Genomic DNA, 24140 nt, shown 5'->3' with positions numbered 1-24140 from the left:
CCCTCCTGCACACCTCCCCTGAGCCCCCTCCTGCACTCCATGCCCCTTCAGCACTGCAGCCCCCTTCTGAACCCCCTCATACACCCCACACCCCTCCTTCACCCCTGCCCTGAGCCCCTCCTGCACTCCGCACCCCTCCTGCACCCCAATCCTCTTCCCTGAGCCCCTTCATACACCTTGCACCCCTCCTCTACCCCAAAACCGGTGCTGGGGCCGGTTTTATTCAATATCTTCATTAACGATCTGGAGGATGGTGTGGACTGCACCCTTAGCAAGTTTGCAGATGACACTAAACTGGGAGGAGTGGTTGATACACTGGAGAGTAGGGATAGGATACAGAGGGACCTAGACAAATTAGAGGATTGGGCCAAAAGAAATATGATGAGGTTCAACAAGGACAAGTGCAGAATCCTGCACTTAGGACAGAAGAATCCCATGCACTGCTACAGACTAGGGACCGAATGGCTGGGCAGCAGTTCTGCAGAGAAGGACCTAGGGGTTACGGTGGACGAAAAGCTGAATATGAGTCAACAGTGTGCCCTTGTTGCCAAGAAGGCTAATGGCATTTTGGGTTGTATAAGTAGGGGCATTTCCAGCAGATCGAGGGATGTGATCATTCCCCTCTACTCAGCACTGGTGAGGCCTCATCTGGAGTACTGTGTCCAGTTTTGGGCCCCACACTACAAGAAGGATGTGGATAAATTGGAGAGAGTCCAGCGGAGGGCAACAAAAATGATTAGGGGGCTGGAGCACATGACTTATGAGGAGAGGCTGAGGGAACTGGGATTGTTTAGTCTGCAGAAGAGAAGAATGAGGGGGGATTTGATAGCTGCTTTCAACTACCTGAAAGGGGGTTCCAAAGAGGATGGATCTAGACTGTTCTCAGTGGTAGAAGATGACAGAACAAGGAGTAATGGTCTCAAGTTGCAGAGGGGGAGGTTTAGGTTGGACATTAGGAACAACTTTTTCACTAGGAGGGTGGTGAAGCACTGGAATGGGTTACCTAGGGAGGTGGTGGAATCTCCTTCCTTAGAGGTTTTTAAGGACAGGCTTGACAAAGCCCTGGCTGGGATGATTTAGTTGGGTTTGGTCCTGCTTTGAGCAGGGGGTTGGACTAGATGACCTCCTGAGGTCCCTTCCAACCCTGAGATTCTATGATTCTATGAATCCCTTGCCCTGAGCCCCTTCCTGCACACCGCACCCCCTCCCACACCCCACACTTCCTACCGGACCCCAACCCTAACCCCCTGCCCCAGCCCTCCATACAATTTCCCCACCCAGATGTGGCCCTTGGTCCAAAAAGTTTGCGCACTCCTGTACTACACAATCAGGAAGCAGCAGAGACAAACAAAACAAAACAAACAAACAAAACACAGTATGGTACTGTGTTAAACGTAAACTACTACAAAAAAATAAAAGGAAAGCAGCATTTCTATCCCACATAGTAAAGTTTCAAAGCTGTATTAAATCAATGTTCAGCTGTAAACTTTTGAAAGAACCATAACGTTTTGTTGAGAGTTGTGAACATTTCAGAGTTACGAACAACCTCTGAGGGATTTGTAACTCTGAGGTTATATGTATTATGATTGTATGACACAAGTTGCTATATTTGAGGCTATGTTAAATCATGCACAGTTGTTCAATTTATTTTTGTTTAAGAAATGTATTTGTATTGTCTTAATATGTAAAAGGAATGAGGTAAGTTGGAAAATAAAAAATACACATTTAATAACAAAATGAAATATCTATAGATACCTGGATATGTGATAAATGGTACAATTATAAATGCATAATTTCTTGGCAATAGAAGTAGTCAGTTTCTTGCATGATCATATTGGGGATGGGAAACCTGGGGTGTGTGCAGATATACAAACAAAGCACTAGCTGGTAATACATTAAGTTGCTTTTTGTATCTTCTATAACCTCTGATTCTGTGATAAATACTCTCAATAAGTTGCTTCTGTCATGCCAGTGGAGCTATGTATGGTGGATCACTGAAACATTGGAAGATAGCAGCGACTTTACATGAGAGTGTGTTTGTTGTTAATATTCAGTACGTGAGTTTTCATATTTGGACCCCAAGGTCCAGAATGGACCAATAGTAATGGGTACTAAAACCTTTTTAAATGTTCCCGTTTGGCCCAGAGTGTATGTTTTCTCTGCTCTGGAGCACCAGCCATTGCTGGAAGACTTCAGTCTCTCCGGGGATACACATGAGACTGTTGTGGAGAGTTACTGACTTTCCACTCTTTTCCTTTATAGTTCCTGGACCTGTTCCCCTAGAATCTATCCAAGGAGGACCCTTTGAAGAAAAGATCTATGTTCAGTGGAAGCCTCCAAATGAGACCAATGGTATCATTACACTTTATGAGGTAAGGAGAACAGATTGCTGTGAAAGAGTATCTACCAGAGGACCTGTTCCATGTGTGCGCAAGTGTATTGGTCAGCATAGCCATGATGTTTCAGAGATTTCAGTAGGTGTTTAAAGGAGACCTAAATAAAATAGTGAGAATCTTCATGGTACCTTGCTGCTGCCACTGAAATGTGTGGTCTAGTAAATAGCTGCATTTAAATCACGTCCAAATGTGACCCTTTACTATCTCCATTGCCCCACATCCAGGTCATCGCAAATTCTGCCACTTATTCCTCCACAGCATTTCCAAGATATACTTCCCTTCCTTTCTGCCCCTAGAGCTATAATGCTTTCAGACATTCATTATCTCCCATCTGGAATACTGCAGCCACTTCCTTTCTCTGCCATATAGTTTCCTTTCGGTTTTCACAAAATGAAGCCAATAAGCACCTTCCTTATTAAGTACTCTCGCCCTGTCAGCCCCCTCATGGAATTTGGTTTAATCCATATGTCTAATAAAAATGTGTTATCCAAAGCTTTAGCTATGTCTTCATAATACAGTCTTCACTCTGATTGCTTCACTTGTGTGGTATACCTATCCTTTGTCTTCAGGAGGTAAACCTGTCGGGGGAGGGGATATGCGTCTTTTGTTTGTGCTGTGCCTAGCATAATGGGAAGGAACCTATCAAAGGATGTATGCCATTAATCTGAAATCTGGTGCCTCATCTGTAAAGTGATGGGACATCCTATGAAAGAAATAACAATATTCTGCAATATCTTGGACAAACCTTACTGAAATCTTACTGAATTGGTTTAGACCTTATTGAAATGAGTTTCATGCCTTTGGGGTACATTTTATTAAAAATTCAATTGTTTATTATGGTGAGATTGTATGCCACTTCTCTAGGAGGAGCAGGTATGCTAATGTAATTCCTCCAGTTATCAGCCCTTTGAAGCCACCTCTGGAGAGTTTTGCATATACTAGTTCAGACTGGATTCTTCAGGGACCAACAGACAAAGAGAGGATTTTTTGATAAATAGCCTGGTTTTCAACATGCTCAGGGCTTTTTGTTCTGATCCAGCAAATTATCAGCAGGTCCACGGAGGACCCCAATCCTTAAGGAAGGGTTGGGAGGACTGATGCTGACCTTGTGGAGATTGGGTAGGAGGTGGGAATTATTCTCTGGTAAGATTATTGGCATACTTGTAGGTTCCTTTTATTGTTTTAAATATGTTTTTCCCTGTAGTTTGTTTACCTTAAGAATACAATAGGCTTCCTGAGAGAGAACTGTGTGCTAACTTATAACTGAGGGAAGTTAGGCTATTATTAGAGTTTTGCTGGGAATAACATGCTGAAGGCAGGGAACTGTTCAACCTGGAAATATCTCAGTCAGAAGGGAGAGAGACAATGATTTTCCACCCAGAGAGATAATGATGGGGTGGGGGAGGAATCCTGAGCGTGGGTGCCCTTGGTGACATGAAGGGGAAATATAGATGCAGTTTACCTGGAGAGTGACATATCTTTTCCAGAAGTTCTCTGAAAGATGCACTTAAAGTATGGATTTTAAAAGTTAGGCACACAGATGGAGTAAATGTGCAAATGATCAGAATTGCCCATTTGTACATGCAATTGCTCAGTTTGTCCATTCATTCATATTAATCACATATGCAAATTAAGGGACAGATTCCTGAATCTTGTTGAGCTTCATTAACCATCTTTCCATTCTACCAGTCCTGGAACCAGCCAGGGACTATTGCAGCCTTTAGCATTAATGAGAGCAGTATATAAACTGCTCTGTGTTATAAAGGCCAGACTGAACCCTTAGGGACTATATTGCACTGTAGCTATACCGCTTCCTATCCAGGAATGCCATTAGAGCAGTTCTCACTGCCTGAGAGAGCAGGATCTGATCTTGTTTGGTATGAGGTTGTGCACCTAACCTGTTTGAAAGAAGGCAACTGTGTTACAGACTCTGAACTGACAATCTCATGACTTAAAGGGCTAACCTGTGAGCAGACACTGCACTGGATGAATGTACTAATTGTCACCTTTTGGAGCCCGTAAGGCAGGGTTTCTCAAACAAGGGTTGCCGCTTGTGTAGAGAGAGCCTCTGGCGGACCGGGCAGGTGTGTTTACCTGCCCCGTCTACAGGTCCAGCTGATCGCAGCTCCCACTGGCTGCGGTTCGCTGCTCCGGACCAATGGGAGCTGCTGGAAGTGGCGCAGGCCGAGGGACTTACTGGCCACCATTTCCAGAGGCAAGAAACAGGAACAATTTACAAAATAGTATCGGTAAGGCACTTTAGTAAAAAGGAGGAGTTAATAGCATTCGGCTTGTTAAAGTACAGTCCAGAGCTGACTTTCAAGCCCTGTGATACCCCCTGCTGCAATCCCTCCTGCTTTTGGGAAACCAGAAATGTGAGGTGATATCCCAGCTTTCACTTAAAAAAAAGAGAGTAAAGCCTCTTTCCTTGCAAAGATAATTTTGAAGGCCTAAATGGATGTAAAACAATTGTTAGGGTTGCAAAGAACAATGGTGGTCTCCATTTCTGCTGCAGGATGTTGAGTGAGCTAAAGAATGAGCACATAGTTTATATAAATAAATCTGTTATGTTGAGGTATATCACAAAGAATTTTTTCCTGCTTATTACTCTTAAAATCTTGCTGGCTCTCTTCAGAGTGGGGTGATATAGCGGGACGGGAACCATTTACAGTTTGGTTTCTTTTTTCGTAGTGGAAGAACGCACAAAATTATTTTGGGGCAAGCATGCAGATGGTAAACCGTTACACAGCCCAACAGAGTCTATGCAGATTTCCTTCCCATAACATTCCCACTTCCCCTCAGTTCTGACCAGCAGACCACCAGCTCTCTCGTCCTAAGGCGGCAGTGCCAGTGATGTCAAACAGGGTTTGTTTTTAGAGTGAAGAAACGAAGACTAGTTTGAGACCACCAAACTCTTATACATTGCAGCCAAAGTAAGTTCTGTAGTCTGCTGTCCAGAGGTTAAATATGATTTCATAAAGTATTACGTCATCTTACCTCACGTCTATTAAAAATGTAGATTGAGTTGATACAGTAAAAAGACTGCATATGAAAGATGTCCCTCTTGATAAATGTGTGCCATTTCAGCCAGGTCCGTAACTATAGCAATGCTACCAGATGCCTCTCTAATAAAAAACAGATTTCAGACGGCTGGGTGTTACAGTGAGGTTAATGCACTAAGCCTTTCACATCTGGAAACCTGATTTTTAGAAGTGACCTGGGTCAAAAAAGAAATTGAGTTTGGTGGCTTCAGCCTAATCTCTGGTGGGGGGGTTGTGTATATTGCCAAACTCCTTCACAATTCTCTATGACTAACAATCTCCATTCAGGGAAAGTCCTAGACTAAAATAAGCAATAGGGTTGTAGATGACAATTGAGACACATTGGCAAAACTGTGGGGGCTGGGCAAGATTTCACCTCACCTGTCTAGACTGTAGCTGGACCTAGCCAGTATTATTATCCATTTTTATGAGCTCCAAATGCACGTTTTGAAAGGTACACTACAGGGTCTTACATGCACACGGATGATAAATTGTATAACAGCCCTTGTTTATGCTGCTTAGGAACTGCCCCGGATGGTATAAATTGCAAATTAATTATTTTCTGAGAACACAAATGACCTATAGGAAAGTGAATATAAAAATAAATTGGGGAGTGTAAATGATTAAAAAAAACCCTCCTTTTAATTCTTAAAGAGACTTGCTGCTAAACACGACCTGTGGGCACAGCTCATTGAAAGGACTTTATTAACCTGAGTTGCTTTTCTGACTGAGCAACTGTGTAGAGGGGGGTGATGCATCATAACAGTGACTTTGCCTCTTAAGTCAGATCATTTCTTGTATCTCATTGGAGATACAAATCTCCCTTCCTGATAATGACTCAGTGCACATTTGATGGTTGCACCAGTGGGGGGGGGTCAAGGTGAATTCCAACTGTTCCTCTCCCTCTAGTCTCTTCAATAAAGGGGAAACCTAAGCACTAAAACATCCAGAGAATTAAAATGGAACACACAAACATCTCTCTAAGCAGAGATGCTTCCTACTGGGTATGGGGGAATTTGCAAACTGACATGGAGGTATTACCTCAGATAGCCTCATCCTCCATAGCCCTCCAAGACAAGTACTCTCAGCATGAATGATGCAGTTGGAGCCAGCATGGTATAGATATTCAGGTGTGCTTAGTTTAGTGAGGCAATCAGAGTATTCCCAACTGTAGATTTCAAGTCTTGAAACTCCATAACAGAAGAGATCAATCTAAACCCAGGGCTCTCTGTGTTAAGAGGGGAAGTGGAGATACATCCTTTCGACAATGCCCATTTAAATAAAGCACAGTCCTTTGCACATATAGATATATGCCTCACCTTGCTGCCTGAGGGAATTAGGTAGCAATTGACCTCTATGCTCCCTAATTGTTTAGTGCCTTTGTGCAAAGGTACCTCTCACCTATGCATCATCTAAGATGGATAGATCTGCTTAATCTCAAATTCAGCTGTATGGGTAGTTAGTACCCATCAGTTTTGTCTACAGTGGTATTTATCCTTAAAATTTCACATCGTGAGTGTAGCACTAGTGTAGTTCCATCAGTACAAGCAACAGATGAAGTGCTATTTTAGGCAGAATTAAGGAATCTTTACCACAGCATTGTCTTGACCTGCTCTCAATGGATTCTGCTGATGCCTTGGTTAAAATGTCGGTGGCTGGTCTGTGCTGCTACTTCTTTTGTTTCCTGTCACCAGTGGCCTGCGCTAGCAGTATTGCAGTGGTGGGAGGTTTTGAAGAAATACTGCCAATAACGAAAACATCCCTAATCTATGAACAAGAGTGATTGTGTTTTTAAGAACAAGAAGCACCTTTCCTAAAAATAGTACCTATTATAAATAAATAAGTTGGGTATCCCACTAACATTCCATTTACTTTACCTCAAGGCAGATTTTTCACATTAAGCCTCTCTATTTTTCTCACAATTGTCTGGCAGACAGGTGTCCACGTATCACAAATTGCCATCGCAATTTGCACATGCAGATTTCACATGAAGAATTGGGTTAAAATTCAGCAGCAAAATCTCCAGTAAGCAATTTGTTTAGCAGTCAAAAATCATAAGTTTGTAATGACTATGTATAACTTGAAAGAGCTTAAACAGAATGAAAGGACCATAATGAGCCTCTCTGACTATTCAAGTCGCAACTGATTGACATTTATCCTTCATATTGCTCTTGGGGTCTGGCATTGAATGTTAAATAACACACAGCTACAGCTTTGCTTTTAAGACTGACTAAAAAAAGTACAATAGGTTTGAGAATTGTTTCACTGGATACAGGCACAGCTGGATTTTAAAGAAAGAACCCTACAGATCTGCAAATCAGAATGCAACTAGATTCTATTCTCAGGAAGCAGAAAGCTCCTGTCCAAGGCACTAGGATAGCTCAGGATTGAAATTATGATTAGCAGGATGCTGAAAATATTAAGACACCAGTTATGTGGAGAGAGAGGCAAAGACATTATAGTATATCTTACAGAAGTTAGTGAAGGGTGGTAATGGGTGAATGGGTGAGCAGGTAGGCAGTTAATATAATGAGCATGTGAAGAGATGGTAGGTGCAGATATATGGTAAACCATAGGGGAGATGCATAGATTGATATAAAAGTAACAGAATGGAGATTAAGCTCAACAGCTCTATAGCTGGGTTAACGGGTAGCTAGGTATACAGGTGTGCATAAACGATAGGTTTTCTAGGAAGTGTTCAGGCAAACAAGAAGAATAATGGATTGTGCTGGTATATTGGTTATATTGGTTTATAGAGAGGTGTGTGAATGTGACATTAATAAAACAGGCCACATTACAGCTCTCTCTCTTGTTGTGATTGGCAAGATCTAATACAACTGCTTTAAGGACTCCCTACCTCCCCCCATTTAAAAGCAGCACAGCTGTTCAGTAATTTTACCAGTCCTATGAAAGCTGCTATACTATATATTGGAATCTTGAAATGCATGTTAAGAATCAAACTCATTGTGATTAAGCCAATAATATGATAGTTTCTATACAGCGTGGAAGCATCAGTGCAAAGATTGTGTATGAATGTGTATATAAACATCACTGTTGCCCTAAATAAGTGGCAACATCAATCCAGCATTACACAATACAAAGGCTTATGCTGTTGTGGATCACAGAGACATATGATCTGATTCAAGTTCACTGATCAGTTTTGTGCTGGAGTTTTTATATTTTAGGCTATACACATCCAGTTATCATTTTTAAGCTATCTAAATGCCTAATGAAACATCCACGTACAGCAGTTTTGGCACCCAACTTTGAAAAGTGTTCCCTTTGTGTATAATGGTCTTCTGGGAATTGTTGATTTTAGAGGTTCACAGTACTTCCTAGGTGGTCAAGGAGGGAAAGAAGAAGAAAGACCCAGCAATCCTCTGTGTAAGATATTCCTCATGTTACTTGACTGAAAATAGAAGACATTGTTATGGTGCATTTAAATCCTAGAGGCATTTAAACAATATCTACAGTATATTCATCTGCTCAGCTAAAAAACAAATAAATAAATAAAAGTCTCAGATTGGAAAAGTCCATCGACTGAGCCACGTCTAGACGCATTGTCTAAGTAACAAACTATCTCTTAAAGCACTACAAGGTGTATTCTTTTTGTGACATATGCTCTTAATTTATTATCAAGTCCTCTATAGGTTGTGTATAGTCCTTAGGGAAAAAAATGATTGTGTAACTTCTAACTATCCAGCTTTCTTAGTCACAGTTTTCAAATGAATCAGATCTTTGTATTAGGATGCCTGGAATAAAAGTGTATGGGGCTTTCAGGCTATTTCAGACTCTTTAATAGGATGTGTGGAGTCTAGTTTCTCTAATCCCAGTAGATTTGAGTTCAAATTGTACTTCAGAGGTTACAGATCTTTTTGTTTGTCATGTAAAATTGTGATCTGCCTTCCATCATCTCTTAAATTGTCAAAGCACCATTTCACCTGTGTCACTTTGCTCAGTTTTTCTCCGCAGGAGAGGTAGTTACATGAAAAAAGCCACTGAATTAGAGGGTCATATATCAGGCCAATGTTTGTGGGATGCATTTCCTGGATTTAAAATAGAGTAGGACTAAATTTCTCCCAAGCTGAGCCCCTGAAACCACAACCTATTATAATACAAAGCGTAAGAACAGTAGAATAAGAACAATGGAATTAAAAACAAAACAAAACAAAACAGATTTTACCTATCCATTCTTTGAGTTTGTTAAAGTCCCATGGAAAGAAAATTTAGGGGAAAAGGGAATGCAGGACATCTGGCAATTTCTCAAGGAGACAATATTAAAGGCACAACTGGAAACTATCCTGACGTGAAGGAAAGATAGGAAGAATAGTAAGAGGCCACTATAGCTCTGTCAGGAGCTCTTTAATTACCTGAAAATCAAAAAGGAATCCTGCAAAAAGAGCGAAACATGGATGAATTGCTAAGGAGGAATACAAAAGAATAGCCTAAGCACATTGGGACAAAAAGGCTGAGGCACAAAATGAGTTACACCTTGCAAGGTACATAAAAGGCAATACAAAAGAGGTTTTTTAATTACTGGTATATTATGAGTAAGAGAAAGATGAAGGAAAGTATAGGTTCTCTACTTATTAGGGAGGGAGAGCTAATAACAAACAATATCAAGAAGATTGGGGGAACTAATTTTCCTGCTCTACTTGGCACTGGTGAGGCCTCAGTAGGTGTACTGAGTCCAGTTCTGGGGGGCACACTTTAGGAAACATGGACAAATTGGAGTCCAGAGGAGAGCAACAAAAATGATAAGAGGTTTAGAAAACCTGACCTTTGAAGAAAGGTTAAAAAATACTCTGGGCATGTTTAATCTTGAGAAAAGAAGGCTGAGGGGGGACCTTATTATAGTCTTCAAATAAATTGATGTCTGTTAATAAAGAGGACTGCGATCAGCTGTTCTCCATGTCTACTAAAGGTAGGACAAAAAAATCCTGGAAAACTTGTTTTTCCCTAGAAAACTTGAGGGGAAAAATAATTTCATCATTTTTGGTTGAGGAAAGCAATTGCAACCATTTTGTGTGCTGCTCTGTAGTTGAAATTGTAGAAATATTAATGTTATCAGAAATAGAACCTCAGTGGGGAAGTGGTTTTGGATGTTCCCATGAAAATCTGCTACAAGGGAGATTTAGGTTAGATATTAAGAAAAACTTAACTATAATGGCAGTTAAGCACTAGAATGATGTTTGTTCATCCTTTGGGTTCGAAGATGACCATGACATCACTTGATGTCATGACTAGCATGTGAATTGTATTTAAGTGAGGGAAAGTTGTGCAGAGATACCTTCAGTCATTCATCCAGGCCTGTCTAAATCCAGTGGCACGACAATGTCAAGATGTCTGGAGACAAGTCTGGATGCAGTAGATGGGCCATTAGGTCCTGCTGCACCCAAATTGATTTCCTAGGCCATTCACACAGCTCTCACCATCCATCTTCACAGCCGGGGAGATGAGCATGTCTGCTTGGCCACCTGGTATGCCACAGAGGACTTTCCAGTGCGAGCCAGGTGTAGCTATCCACTCTCGTCAACAGTCACAGGTATGATAACAGTCATAGCCTGGCCTGTCTTGTAAAGTTTGGACCGCGCTTTATCTAGAACCTTACCTTAGACCTGTTTGCCAAGGATGGTCCTACCAAGAGTACAAAACTCCACAGAACATGGTTCTGAGAGTCAGTGGGACACACAGTCCTCTCCACCACAAGGTAAATGGTCCAAGGAGAGGAAACACTGGAATAGACTGTCAAGGGAGGTTGTGGAATCCCCATCTTTAGAGGTTTTTAAGAACAGGTTGGACAAACACCTGCCAGGGATGATTTAGGGAAGGGCGGCCACCACATCCCTCGGCCCACGCCGCTTCCCGCAGGCCCCGTGGCCTGGGACAGCAAACTGCAGCCAGTGGGAGCTATGATCAGCCAAACCTGCGGATGCTGCAGGTAAACAAACCAGCCCACTCTGCCAGTGGCTTTCCCTGGCAGGCCGCTGGCCAAAGGTTGCCAATCCCTGGTCTAGGTTTACTTGATCCTGCCTCAGTGCAGGATGACTTGACTTGATGACTTCTCGAGATCCCTTCCAGCCCTACGTTTCTGTGATTAGCTGGTATTATAGCCACAACCAGGGGATCAAATTCATGGTTACACATGTATTTCTGTTTCCTGATTTTCAACCATTCATCACTTTTTGGAATGTTGTCATTTCAGGCTGACATTTTTCGAGGCCAAGTTTTGTAAGATTTTTTTTTTCCCTGGAAAATTTGAGGGGGGAAAGTAGTTTAATCGTTTTTGGTTGAGGAAAGCAATTAATGTTCATTCCCCTCATAAAATAAAACGAAAAATTGCAACTATTTTGTGTGCTGCTCTACAGTTGAAATTGTAAAAAGATAAAAATTGTGAGAAATAAAATCTCAGCAGGGAGGAGGTTTGGATGTTCCCATGAAAATCTCTTTTGATCAAGTTATGGTCACTGTTATATTCTGTGCATGAGTGATACACGTTGTACGACGCTTTCTCACTGAACATAATGAGTGTTCATTGAAGGAAGTTTATGCTGTACATACCTGGTTGGCTAACTTAGCTTAGCAGCAAGAGCATGAAGGATACATGGTTCAGCATCCTAAATCCACAGGAAATAAGTTTAAGATGATATGTACAACCTTAAATCTAACCACTTGTATTTATGTATTACAACGCAGTAAAACCTATTTCCCTATGCTAATTGTTTTCCCCTACTGTTACTCACACCTTCTTGTCAACTGTTGGAAATGGGCCATCCTGATTATCACTACAAAAGTTTTTTTTTCTCATGCTGATACCACACCTTCACTGATTACTTTCATTATAGTTAGTATGGCAACACCCATTTTTTCATGTCCTCTGTGTATATATATCTTCCTACTGTATTTTCAACTGCATGCATCTGATGAAGTGGGTTTTAACCCATGAAAGCTCATGCTCAAATAAATTTGATAGTCTCTAAGGTACCACAAGTACTCCTCATTCTTAATGCAGTCTTCGTATGCCACCATACTATTCCTCTAATACATATGTTTTGCTTTGACATTAGATATGTATGGGTAGCATCTTGGACTGTGATATATTATTCTGTCTGAGTCCATGAAACTCAGTTATATGAAGAGTATGTTATACTTAATCTTGCTGTGAAGGCCGTAATAATGCAGACTAGCCATGAAAATTTGCAGAAGTGTAGTCTACTTACATTTGCAGCTATGTCAACTCCAAAGTTGACTGTTTTATCCTCTGAATTGCACTTAAGATAAGCTTTGTGTGTATGTGCACGTAAATTAGCCTTGTAGTTAACTGTTTCACCTCCGGAATTGCATCAGGAAAGATCTGGGCTGTTGAAAATAAATTATTTACTATATGGCTGACGACTGTAATGTTCAGTGAGTTCTCAGGAAGCAGATTGGTTGGACACTGCCAATATCCTGGACCCCTCCTAGTCAGGCTTCAGGCCAGAACTTGGAAAATAGATGGTGCTGGTGGCACTGATGAATGATCTTTTCTTGGCAATCGACAAGGGCAATAAATCCAAACAAATTTCTGGACCTCTCTACAGCATTTGTTGCTATTGGCCATAGAATCCTGCTGTCCTGTCCCCAAGATACAACAGGGGTTAATGAGATTGCTTTCTGGGTGCAGTCTGAGAGCAACACTTAGACATGATAAACACCTGCTCTTGCAATTTAATGTCCCTTGCCAGCAGAATCCCACAGGGATCCCAGCTCTCACCCATTATGTTCATTATGTTATCTAGATGAAGCTGATATAATTCCTAGAAATGCCAGTGCATAAATGAAAAAGACTTTTGTCACACAATGGGGATCTTGGTCAGTTTCTCTGCTGCTGCAAAAAGAAGGCTAATGTGTGCGGGATTGTGTTTTGGTTATCTCTTGCCTCTGAAGCAGGGACGCCGGGCTCTGAGGTGACACCAAGCATTCTCTCTCTCAGGTGCTTGGGCTGGATGGTTCTTGCTCACATTTTTGGGTCTAACTGATTGCCGTATGTGGGGTGGGAAGTAATTTTTCCCCGGGTTAGATTGGCAGTGGAGGTTGGGGGGAGTTCGCCTTCCTCTGAAGCATGGGGTGCAGGTCACCTGCCAGGTTATCTGGCTATGTCTCACTTAGTCATTAACCTGCCATTGCCTGGTTCAGAAAAGCATTTAAGCACATGCTTAATGCTGAGGATGTATGTAAGAGCTTTCCTGAGAAGGTATAGACCTCTAAGGACTTAGGCATCTGTGTAAACCCAACTGACTTCAGTGGGATTTAGCACATGCTTAAAATTAAGCCAGTGTTTAATGATACCCTAATTAGGAGCCTTAAAGAACTTTTGAGCAAACTTCACTGCAGTGTATAGAATTCTTAATCACGCTCCCCTCATTGCTACTTGAAGACATCCATAACTTGGAAGCAGAGAAATGCAGCTTTGGTCATCTCCTCAATCATTTGTTAATTATGCTCTTTTAAATCTGAAATGCAAACTGATTGATTTGAAAAACTAACTTAAATTACTGTAATTGTATAAAATCTGGTAAATCTGGTAAACAACCAAGTAAACTGCACGGAGTGGCTATAAATGGCATGTAGTGTTTAAAAACAAAATAAAAAAGTTTAAAATGATTAAACTTTAAAAAAAAAAGTGAAACATGAGCCACTGAGCCCATTTTTCTGAATTTCTCTCGCTATTGTTCTGTTGAAGCCAGCGGATTTACAGTGATGTACATTCAGCATAAGAGAAAAGATTTAGGCCCAGTGTCTGCAACAGAAAAGAATATTTTTAGTGAAATGATTTTGGGAGCTTAATTTTATATTGTGCTCATATGTTTCTTTCTGAGCCAAAGAGAATTTTAAGACAACGTTTGAAAGCTCTGTATTTTTCACTTATGTGCTAGTGTGCAGTTTTAAAAATATCTTTGGCAGCATCTAATCTGTTCATTCATAAACCGATGTACTTCTGCTTCTGCCTGCCAGTGATTTATTCCCTATGCTGGCTAGAATATGGTTTTGGTCAGTTCTTGTTCCTCTTTTGTGTATCTGTTTCTCTTTTCTTGATTCTTAATCCCATTTCTTCTATCTAATCTTTTTAAAGCACCAATCTGCTGGTGCAGCTATGGTAATATAGATAAACCTGCTGAGCAGCTTCATATTTGGACCTTGCTGTATGACATCATCCAGTTCCAAAAATAAAGCAGTTGAGTAACATGAAAATAAGCTACACATATATATCTCCTTTCCAGATAGTTATTTTCATTCCATGTAGACTTTAAGGAAAAGCAAAGGAATGATTAAAAAGTGAAAGAAAAGTTGCTACTCTGAGCCAAATATACAAATGGAAAAATCTACTTTTGAGGATCATGTAGGGTGACCAGATCACAACGCTAAAATATCGGGACACTGGGGTGCCATCAGTCCCACCCACAGTCCACCCCTGCTCCTCCCAGGCTCCGCCCCCACTCTGCCCCAGATCCCGCCCCTCCCCTTCCTCATCCCCCAGTCCCTTGCTGGCTCTCCATCCCTCCTCAGTCCCCCACCCACTGCTCGCCTCCTCACCCCCCCTGCACACCTACCCACCGCTTGCTCGCCTCTTCACCCTCCCCGCCCGCCACTCACCCCTGTGGCGCCGACATCCCCTCTGATGGGTGGGTGCTCGCCCACCCCCCACCTCTTCCCACCCCCGCCTCTGCCCTCACTCTGCCCCCATTCCACCCCCTTCCCCCAAATCCCCACCCCTGCCCTGCCTCTTCTCCTCCCCTGAGCGCACCATGTCCCCCCACTACCCCCTCCCTCCTGGAAAGTGCTAAGTGCCAGCAAACAACTGTTAGGTGGCGGGAAGCACTGGGGCGGGGGGAGGCGCGGGGATGCGGTGCTCAGGAGAGGAGGGGAGAAGAAAGCAAGGAGGGAGGAGCTTGGCTGCAATTTTTCCCCGTGGGTGCTCCAACCCTGGAGCACCCACAGAGTCGGCGCCTCCCTCCCGCTTGTCTCCTTACCTGAATGTTGGAACAAATGGCGTCCCGATCGTACGTTGATTGGGACGTGGGACAAAGGATTAAATATTTGGACAGTCCCAATTTTATTGGGACATCTGGTCACCCTAGGACCATGTTCCACAGCTGTGTCACGGTCAGTGGAACTGCAGTCAGAGGGCCCATGTTCTGGAGCGGTGGTATTAACAAGTTTCAGAGTAGCAGCCGTGTTAGTCTGTATCCGCAAAAAAACAGGAGTACTTGTGGCACCTTAGAGACTAACAAATTTATTTCAGCATAAGCTTTCGTGAGCTACAGCTCATTTCTTCGGATGCATAGAATGGAACACACAGACAGGAGATATTTATACATACAGAGAACATGAAAAGGTGGAAGTATGCATACCAACAGGAAGAGTCTAATCAATTGAGATGAGCTATCATCAGCAGGAGAAAAAAAACCTTTGAATTGATAATCAAGATGACCCATAGAAGGTGTGAGGAGAACTTAACATGGGGAAATAGATTCAATTAGTGTAATGACCCAACCATTCCCAGTCTCTGTTTAAACCTAAGTTAATTGTATCTAATTTGCATATTAATTCGAGTTCAGCAGTCTCTCTTTGGAGTCTGTTTTTGAAGTTTTTTGTTGCAAAATTGCCACCTTCAAGTCTGTCACTGAATGGTTAGAGAGGTGTGAGTTCTCTGAATGACGGCAGCTAGCAGAGGGAGCCCTGGAACTCTGTCTGAAGCCCCCACCAAGCCCTGGATTTTGCAATCACATACCTAGCTCCTCAATGGATTCAGTGGAAGAAGAAGTTTGAGCTGTTCACAGACCTGTCCATGCAGGAGGAAGAGAACAACAACAGCAGGAAAGTAAAACTGTTCTTTTACCTGAGAGCTCTGCAGTACTCGGAATCTCCCCACTGCCTCAGACCTCACAGAAGTCCTAGGAGCCCTGGGGACCTATTGCTTCCCAAAGCAAATGAAACTGTGGAGTCACACCAGATTTTCACTAGAGACCAATCCAAAGGGAAGGGGATTGACCCATATTTTACAGCCATGGGCTGTGGGTGAACCCCCTTTGGGGAAGCTAGCCTACCGGCCATGCCCCTTCCACCTGAGGCAATTCCTGCTCTGTGACAGGAGGAGCCCCGAGACCCTCATCACCAACAGCTGGAGGAGCCCTGGCCCACCCACCGCAGCTGCGCTGCCTGATCCCCTCAAGCACTGGGCTGGCGCCAGGCCAAGCTGGTAGCCCCCACTTGTGCTCAGAGTAGCCCTGGACAAGCCGCTGCACCCTCCTCCCCCTTCCTCCCAGACAGAGGAGGCTGGGCCAGCCCCAGTGCTGGGCTGAGCCATCCCCCCACCCCAGCAGCTGGAGTAGCCTTTGCCCACTCACCTCAGCTGTGCCAGTTGCCCCCCGCCAAGCACCAGGACCCAGCAGAGCCACCGGCTTCAGAGTAGAGGGGAAGGGAGGGAGAGGTCACCTGAGGGAACGTAGGCGGGACCACAGCCTTGGTCAGGGGAGGCTTAGCTTGCCCTGGCTTTTAATACCCTGTAGTGGGGTGGACTGCCCCACTCCCTGTGAGAATGGGCCGTGGCAGGCCAGGGCGCCTGCTCAGACAGGGAGCCAATCAAAGAAGGGCTTATTGTGAGCAAATCAGGGCCCAGTTTGGAGACAGCCAATCAGGGCCAGGCTCAGACATATATAAAGGCTGCTCAGGAAGGGAGCAGACGGTCTGTCCCAGGCCTTCATGAGGGGAAGGTCAGTCTCCAAGGGTGGAGACTAGCACCATGGACAGCGCAGTGCTGGCCAGGGCTCGGGGAGGCTAGAGAGCTTGAGCCCATAGCCACCAGGCTGCAGGCCCTGAAGGGAAGGGCCTAGCGGGTGCAAGGGGCCATAGGGGAAGCGGCCCAGGGAAGCAGACAGACGAGGGGAGAGAAGGAGGACAGCGAGGCTGCCACCAGAGGGTCCCTGGGCTGGAACCCAGAGAAGAGGGTGGGCCTGGGTCCCCCCCTTCACTCCTTGCAGTACACCCAGCCATTGGCTGGAGGGAGCAGCCATTATACTACGCCAGATCCCTGACAAGAGTGATTGGACTCAAAGGGTGTGGTTGGACATAGTGGCTGGGATGTGAGACTGCTGATCACCAACCCCCGGAAGGGGGTGCAGATGGACTAAGGGGCACTGCTGGAGGGCAGTGGCCTCGAAGAGGACGCCACCGAGCAGGCAGCAATGCGGGTCCAGAGACAGCAACAGAGGGAAGAATGACGGATGGGACACCACCAGGAGTGGGCGCTCCACTGGACAGAGCTAATTCCTGGAGTCACCAGCAGGAGGTGCCAGGTGGTGAGTCCCACCCCATTACATACCCCCACACCCCGCCGATTGTAGCTTTCTACACACAGGTAGTACATGCAATTTGGGGGATACATGCAGCAGAAGCTCAAGAGAGAGGATGAAAGCCTTAGGAAACACCGCACCCCCAGAAGTATGTGCTCTGGGACAACAGCAAAGAAGAGAAGGTGGGCCAGGATTCCATACCCACAGTGAGATGCATTCACTGCGAAGCTAACTTGAGCGGGTAAGGGAGAGGTGCCCCTCACTAGCAGAGCGTTGCAAGGAAAGTGGCAAGGTTCACTATTTTAGCAAAGTGTGAAAGAGCAGAGGAGGTTTCCAGAAAGATTAATCCAGACTTTTACAAGAGGGGGATGGCACATCAGACAGCAGTGATAACATCATGACATCGCGGGTGCGATAACCACCCGCAAAAGGAGACTCAGCTACTATGCAAATTGCTCACCCAATCATAGGAAAAGATGGGAATAGATTTATTTACCTCAAGGAAAAGCAGTACTTGATTACAGTGGACTACTGTTCAAACTTTTGGGAGGTCACTGCCCTGCCTCATACACGAAGCAAGTCACTGCAAACCCACTTTGTGAGATAAGGCATTCCAGACACAGTATTTATGCACAATGAACCCCAGTTTGTCTTGGAAGAATTCAGAGAATTTGTGTGCAAATGGAAGTTTGACCACTATGCCTCCTCCCCAGCATACCCACAAAGTAATGATCAGGTGGAATCAGCAGTGAAAACAGCAAAGAGACTGTTACACAAGGCTGTTTCTTCTGATTTCAGACCTCTTGTTAGCAAACCTCACCACAGGGGTGCCAAAACCTTCCACTATAGGCACTGATGGGACAAAGGACCAAAACTCTACTACCAATGAGGGGGAGGCCTGTTGCATCCAGATGGATGGGGACACCGGCAAGAGGAGAGAGAGGCAGCAATCAGAAAAAGCAGGCAGGTCCACCAAGGAACTACCAGCTCTGAAGGCAGACATTCCGGTGAGGGTTCAGCCATTAAAGAAACACTAGAAGGAACGGACTAATGGAGTCGCAAGGGGTGCTGTGGCACCTACATCATACAACACGACTGCATTAAAAGAAGGTTATTATGGTTGCAAAGTAAAAACTCAGTTCAGGAACTGCCAGAATTGAGTTTCCTTAATTTTATTGATCCCCTTGTATGTGTATATTATGGTACATGCAGTGTAGCCATGTGAGTCCCAGGATACTGGAGACACAAGGTAGGTGAAGTAATATATTTTATTGGACCAATTTCTGTTGGAGAGAGAGAGAGACAGAGCTCTTCTTCAGTTCTGTGAGGCATGAAAGTGTCTCTCTCACCAACAGAAGTTTGTCCAATAAAGATATTGCCTCACCCACCTTGTGTCTCCACATTATGGCACAGTCTTTAATTACATAATATACTATTTTTCCCATGGGTCTTCTACCTCATTCAGTGCACAAGACTGACATGCTTGAAGTCCCAGTTTCCTCCACCCCTACCTTCCATTTACAGTCTCTTTGCCCAGCCGCTCCCAGTCTGCCACCCCCCATCTCCTTTAGGCTCTTTGTCCAATTCTAATGCCCATGTGCCTCCTGCCTCAACCGTAGGTCTGGCATTTGTCTCCTTTGTATTCAATTTAGGCAGCTTCCTCCACCACACTGCCTGACCCCAGCAAGGGGACTCATTACGAGCACAGGAGAGAGAGGTTCTCTGCTTTTAGTTCTGATGCCCATCCCTGGCACAGCCTGGAGAAGCTGGGAATTGCAGTTTTAGGGAAAGTCCTGCTCAGCCCCAGACTGGAGCATGCTCAGTGTGGAAGGACTCTTCAGGGAATTAAGCTGAGAAGCTCTAGCAAGTGTAAAATCACGTGTGAACTGCATTTTCTTCTTAAGGTTGATAATTTGGCCAAATTTGCATAGATGTTTATACAGACAGCAAAAGGCACATCCCTGACACACAGCCTACAAGGCCACCCCTTCCAAAATTTCCTGATCCAAAATGTAGGGGCACTAGAGCTTCTCAAAAAGTTGCCAGAATTTAACATGGGCAAAACAATGTATTTTTCCCTTGCTTCATTCCTGGAAATGGCTGAACCATTTTGGCTGAATTTTTCCAGAAACATTCAGCCTGAGACAGACACCCAGCATGGAAGCTATCAGAGTGAGTTGGCAATGTCTGACAGAGTTATAAGCAACTGAAAACAGAGTCATATAATGGGAAGTGTCAGACTACCTTAATAGATGTGGCTGAAACTGTACCTATAAATGTGACACATACATATTATATATAATCATAAGCCATATTTCTCCATTTGTTTTGTGGACCATAGCAGAGAGCAGTTTACATTCTTAGGGTACTACTCTGCAGCTGGGAGCGTGGTTCCCAGCTCAGGTAGACAGACACGCACTAGCTCTGCTCGAATTAGCAGTGTAGTCAGGGGTACCCGAATACCTATCCAGAGGGTCTAGGTGGGTTTGTACTCAGCCAGTTAGAGCTGCCCCCGCCCCTCGTTCTCCCTGACTACATTGCTATTTTTAACATGCTAGCTTGAGCAGTGCTAGTGCATCTCTCTACCTGAGATGAGAAGCACTCTCCCAGCTGCAGTGTAGGTAGTCCCGTATATGGACACAGCTAGTGCCCCTTTGTTTTTAATCCTAACCACCATTGCTACTTCCAAGGCAACGAGGCAACTACTCTGCATATTGAAGAGTATTCTCAGCATCAAGAACTGACTGGGATACAGTACTGGAGACTGAGTAACCCACTCACTGCTTGTGTCTTATCAAAGCAATTTCTATAGTTGTCATTTTATGTGCTATTAAACTGAACAATGCTGCTCTCCAATAAAATCATTTCGAATAACAGCTCATTAAAAGGACTCTTTAATATATGGCATGCTAATTTAAGTCAATGTAGGTGCAGAGCTTGCATAGCAGAATTGACTATAATGTTTGGAAAGTAGGTAAAATGAAAAAAGGATATTTTATCATTAACAACCTATTAGCAAACCTAATGAAATCCTTAATGGCCGGAATACATTGCAGAGGAACTCACAGTTGCTTTACCTACTTTATTTCCCGTCCCCTGCTTCTCTTACATGTTACATTTAGTTTCATGTACAGGAATTGAAAAGAGTAAAATACCCAAGGAAACATCAGTAGGAAAATTATGGCCAAGAACTGAGAAAAAAAGAGATTGCCCATGGTTCTTATTGGTCTAGGGTCCCTATTCCTGAGCATGGGAAATACTGGGCATAGGACCATGTAGTACCTTCAGTCTCTAGGGATATATCTCCACAGCAAAAATAAAACCTCTGGCAACGAGTCTCAGAGCATGGGTCAACTGGCTTGAACTTGCTGGGTTTGTGCTGTGGGACTAAAAATAACTGTGTTGATGTTCAGGCTTGGGCGAGAGCCCAGGCTCTGAGACCCTGCCCACCCCCACCCCACCCCACCCCACCCCACCCCAGTTTCAGAGCCACAGCTGCAGCCTGGGTCCAAATGTCTACACTGCTGTTTCTAACCCTGCAGCATGAGCCAGAGTCAGTTGACCCAGGCTCTGAGATTTGCTGCTGCTGGCCCCCTTTTCCCCGCCACTGTGTTATGTCAAGTATTAAGTGTTAATGAGCTCTGTGTTTATTATTCTCAGTAGATAGGCCAGGAAGTGAATGGACCCCCTATTCTTGAAGTGGTTTCAGAAGGTTAATCTTGAGATGCATTTTGGGTGCAGGGAGTTCAGGGGGAGAGCATGAAGGCAGGTTGCACTGCTGCCCTCGCTGTGCCGATTCTATAGCTTAAATAAAGGAATTCACTCTCCAGCACTGTCAATCTGGCCCCTGTTATCAGCATTAAATATACTTGCAACAAATTCAGTTAAGAAAAGAATATGACGGTGAGAACACCAGATAAAAATCTTTTGTCTCCCTGCCCTCTGGATATCAGTTATTGGCAGGAGAAAATGTAGGAATAGCAATAACTCTAGCCCAGACTCATCTCCCAGGCCACAAGTACTCTTACTTTTCAGGCCATAAAACATTCTCTTTAGCTCTGAACTGAGGTCCAGTGCTGGCAGGAGGGGATTCACTGACCCGCCATGTCCTGTTCATTAGAAGATAACTCTTTCAAAAGATTCTCTTTGTGTAACACTTGGTGCAATTAACTTCTGTCTTGTACCCGAAAATGTCTGAAACTCTCTGATAAGATTGAAAGTTACATCCATCCCAGCTCCACTTTGAATTCACCTATAGTAGCAATTGTTCCTGGGAAACTCAGGCAGCCAGCAAGCCTTAGGAAAAAAAGAGCCCCTGGCTTGCTGTGTAATCATGTTTCAATCAGCTTTATAGAATCGTGAAATTGATTGTCCCCCTGACGTTCTGTACACTTTGGAGTAGATACAGTGCTAGACTGGTTAATTCCCTATTTGGCTCCAAGCACACACAATAAAAGAGATTTCTGCTTTCCCTCCCACTGTCAAGAACCAAGGAGGAAGGGAGCTCAAATCGCCTTGAAATCACAATTTGGGAGCCTAGCAGCATCAACCAGCTGTATGCTGTTTTCCTAATCATCCAGCGAAAGTCAGAGTGATTGAGAAGAGGATGCCCAGTCTGCTAGCTGTGCACTGGGGAGTGTAGATGAATGACAAAACCACTGGAGATGATGACCAGCTAATCAAGAGCCATAGAAAATTGTAAGGTCTGACAAGAGGGAGAGACAGCCCAAATGTCTTGGTGGTAGTGACCTGTCCTTTGGAACCATCTAAGTTTGAGTCCCATGTTTTTTCTCCTAAGCTGGAAACAGCTGGCAGTGCTTTGGAAACATACACTATGCAAGCAGCCAACTAACATCACTAGACAGGCACTGCGGTGGAACCCCCAAGGCAAGCGGAAAAGAGGCCATCCAAGAAACACCTGGTGACGCGACCTTCAGGCTGATAGCAAAAAAATGGGCTATACCTGGAACCAGCTAGAGCGAATGGCCCAGGATAGAGGACTCTGGAGATCTGTGGTTGGCGGCCCATACCCCGATTGGGGTGACGGGCATGAGTGAGTGAGTGAGACGGAGGGATATTGCTCAACAGGGACATCTGAAGAGGAGCTTATCTTGTCTGCTTGAAACTGCCTCACTTCCCTTAATTTTCTAAGTAGTTTAGCCTTCCAGCAAACCAAAAACTCCACCCCATGTGAGAGAAACAAAAGTCCAAAGTAAACTTGCCAACAATAATTCCAACAGCTGTTTGTTTTCTCTGTCTGCTCATGTCTTGTATCGAACTCATCCACCCACTGCATCTGAATGCTTCTGTTCTGGGTCACAGTTTAGTCTGAAGCCTTTCTCCTTTGCTACAACTTCCATCCACCTTTCTACTGTCTCTAAGGACCACAACCTTCTTTCAAGGGTTAGTTCTTGTCTCTTTTCCAGAGTCTGACATCAGTGCCCCTCAATGGTCCCCTAAAGCCATTGGTGAGTTCAATCATCCCCTCTTTCATGAGTTATAGCCCAGGGACCCTAAACATGATGACTGTTCCAACCACTGATGATCCTTGCTTCACATCCTCTAGGATATTTTCTGCATTCTTCCTTCTCTCTGAAAAGGTCCAGGAAACTCTCCTCTTAGCCGCCACTCAGGTCCCTCTTTCAGGTTTTCTCAACAGGGAAAATCACCACAGTTCCTGCCATCTGTCTGGTCAATGCAGATTAATGGGCTCAAGGTTTGACCTTCCTTTGTCCAAGCTGTTTAAGTTTATTTACCTAGATGATATTCTGAATCTGACGTCCATTTTAGGAGAATCTGCTCACTGTGCCCTAACTAAGCAAATAGTGTTGCTTCCTACATCCAAGATGATCATTTTCCTTGATAATATAAACACCAGATATATGTTTTCTTTGTACCACTTCACTTTGCTCTTTCCCACTCTCCATGGACAGTAAACCAGATTTCCAGCTAAATAAAACTTCTGGCTACTGCAACAGAGGCAAGAGGCAAGTCCCATCATCCAGCTAATGTGCAATGTTCTATCAGGCTTGGCTTGGTCAGGAATAATGAGACATAGCCCTGGGCTATAAATCACACTGACTTGGGAACTGTGGGAACTCATTCCGCTTCGCCTGAGGCAAAGGTCTGCTCTGCTGTCAGCAAGTTTCTTAGACTCCTGGCCTCCTTGTGATGGTAATCAAGCACCAAGAAAGCTGCTCATGAAAGAGTTTTGAGGAAGTCCCCGGTTGCCTGCTACTAGTTTAACTTCTATAATCCCAGCAGCAACACGCTCGCAGCAGCAGGGAAGGTGAATCTATTCTTAGCTGCTTTATTGAGAGATTTATACCAAGAAAGGAAGGCATTATAGACCTTTGCAAAAGCCTGCCTAG

General features: G+C 44.1%; 1 protein-coding gene and 1 long non-coding RNA gene across 9 annotated transcripts in view; one reads left to right on the top strand and one right to left on the bottom strand.

Moving 5' to 3' along the window:
- The window catches only part of LOC120380629, a 37334-nt gene extending 20299 nt beyond the window's left edge, over window positions 1-17035 (bottom strand). For 2 of the 4 annotated variants that reach the window (XR_005587847.1, XR_005587849.1), the window contains exons 1-3: window positions 16825-17035; window positions 16317-16388; window positions 11999-12054 (exon numbers count right to left, since the gene is read on the bottom strand). This is a non-coding gene — a long non-coding RNA (uncharacterized LOC120380629). Of the gene's footprint in view, window positions 1-7076; window positions 7205-8683; window positions 8847-11998; window positions 12055-16316; window positions 16389-16824 lie in introns of those variants that run through there. The other 2 variants (XR_005587846.1, XR_005587848.1) reach the window with 2 other exon arrangements.
- The window catches only part of PTPRT (protein tyrosine phosphatase receptor type T), a 698170-nt gene that overhangs the window by 463706 nt on the left and 210324 nt on the right, over window positions 1-24140 (top strand). For all 5 annotated transcript variants that reach the window (XM_039498533.1, XM_039498528.1, XM_039498531.1 and 2 more), the window contains one exon: window positions 2263-2372. In XM_039498533.1, the coding sequence (XP_039354467.1) occupies window positions 2263-2372 (110 nt within the window). The remainder of the gene's footprint in view (window positions 1-2262; window positions 2373-24140) is intronic.

Source organism: Mauremys reevesii, linkage group 13 (genome assembly GCF_016161935.1).
Source record: "Mauremys reevesii isolate NIE-2019 linkage group 13, ASM1616193v1, whole genome shotgun sequence".
Lineage (NCBI taxonomy): Eukaryota > Metazoa > Chordata > Testudines > Geoemydidae > Mauremys > Mauremys reevesii.
This window is presented reverse-complemented; position numbering and strand designations above follow the sequence as displayed.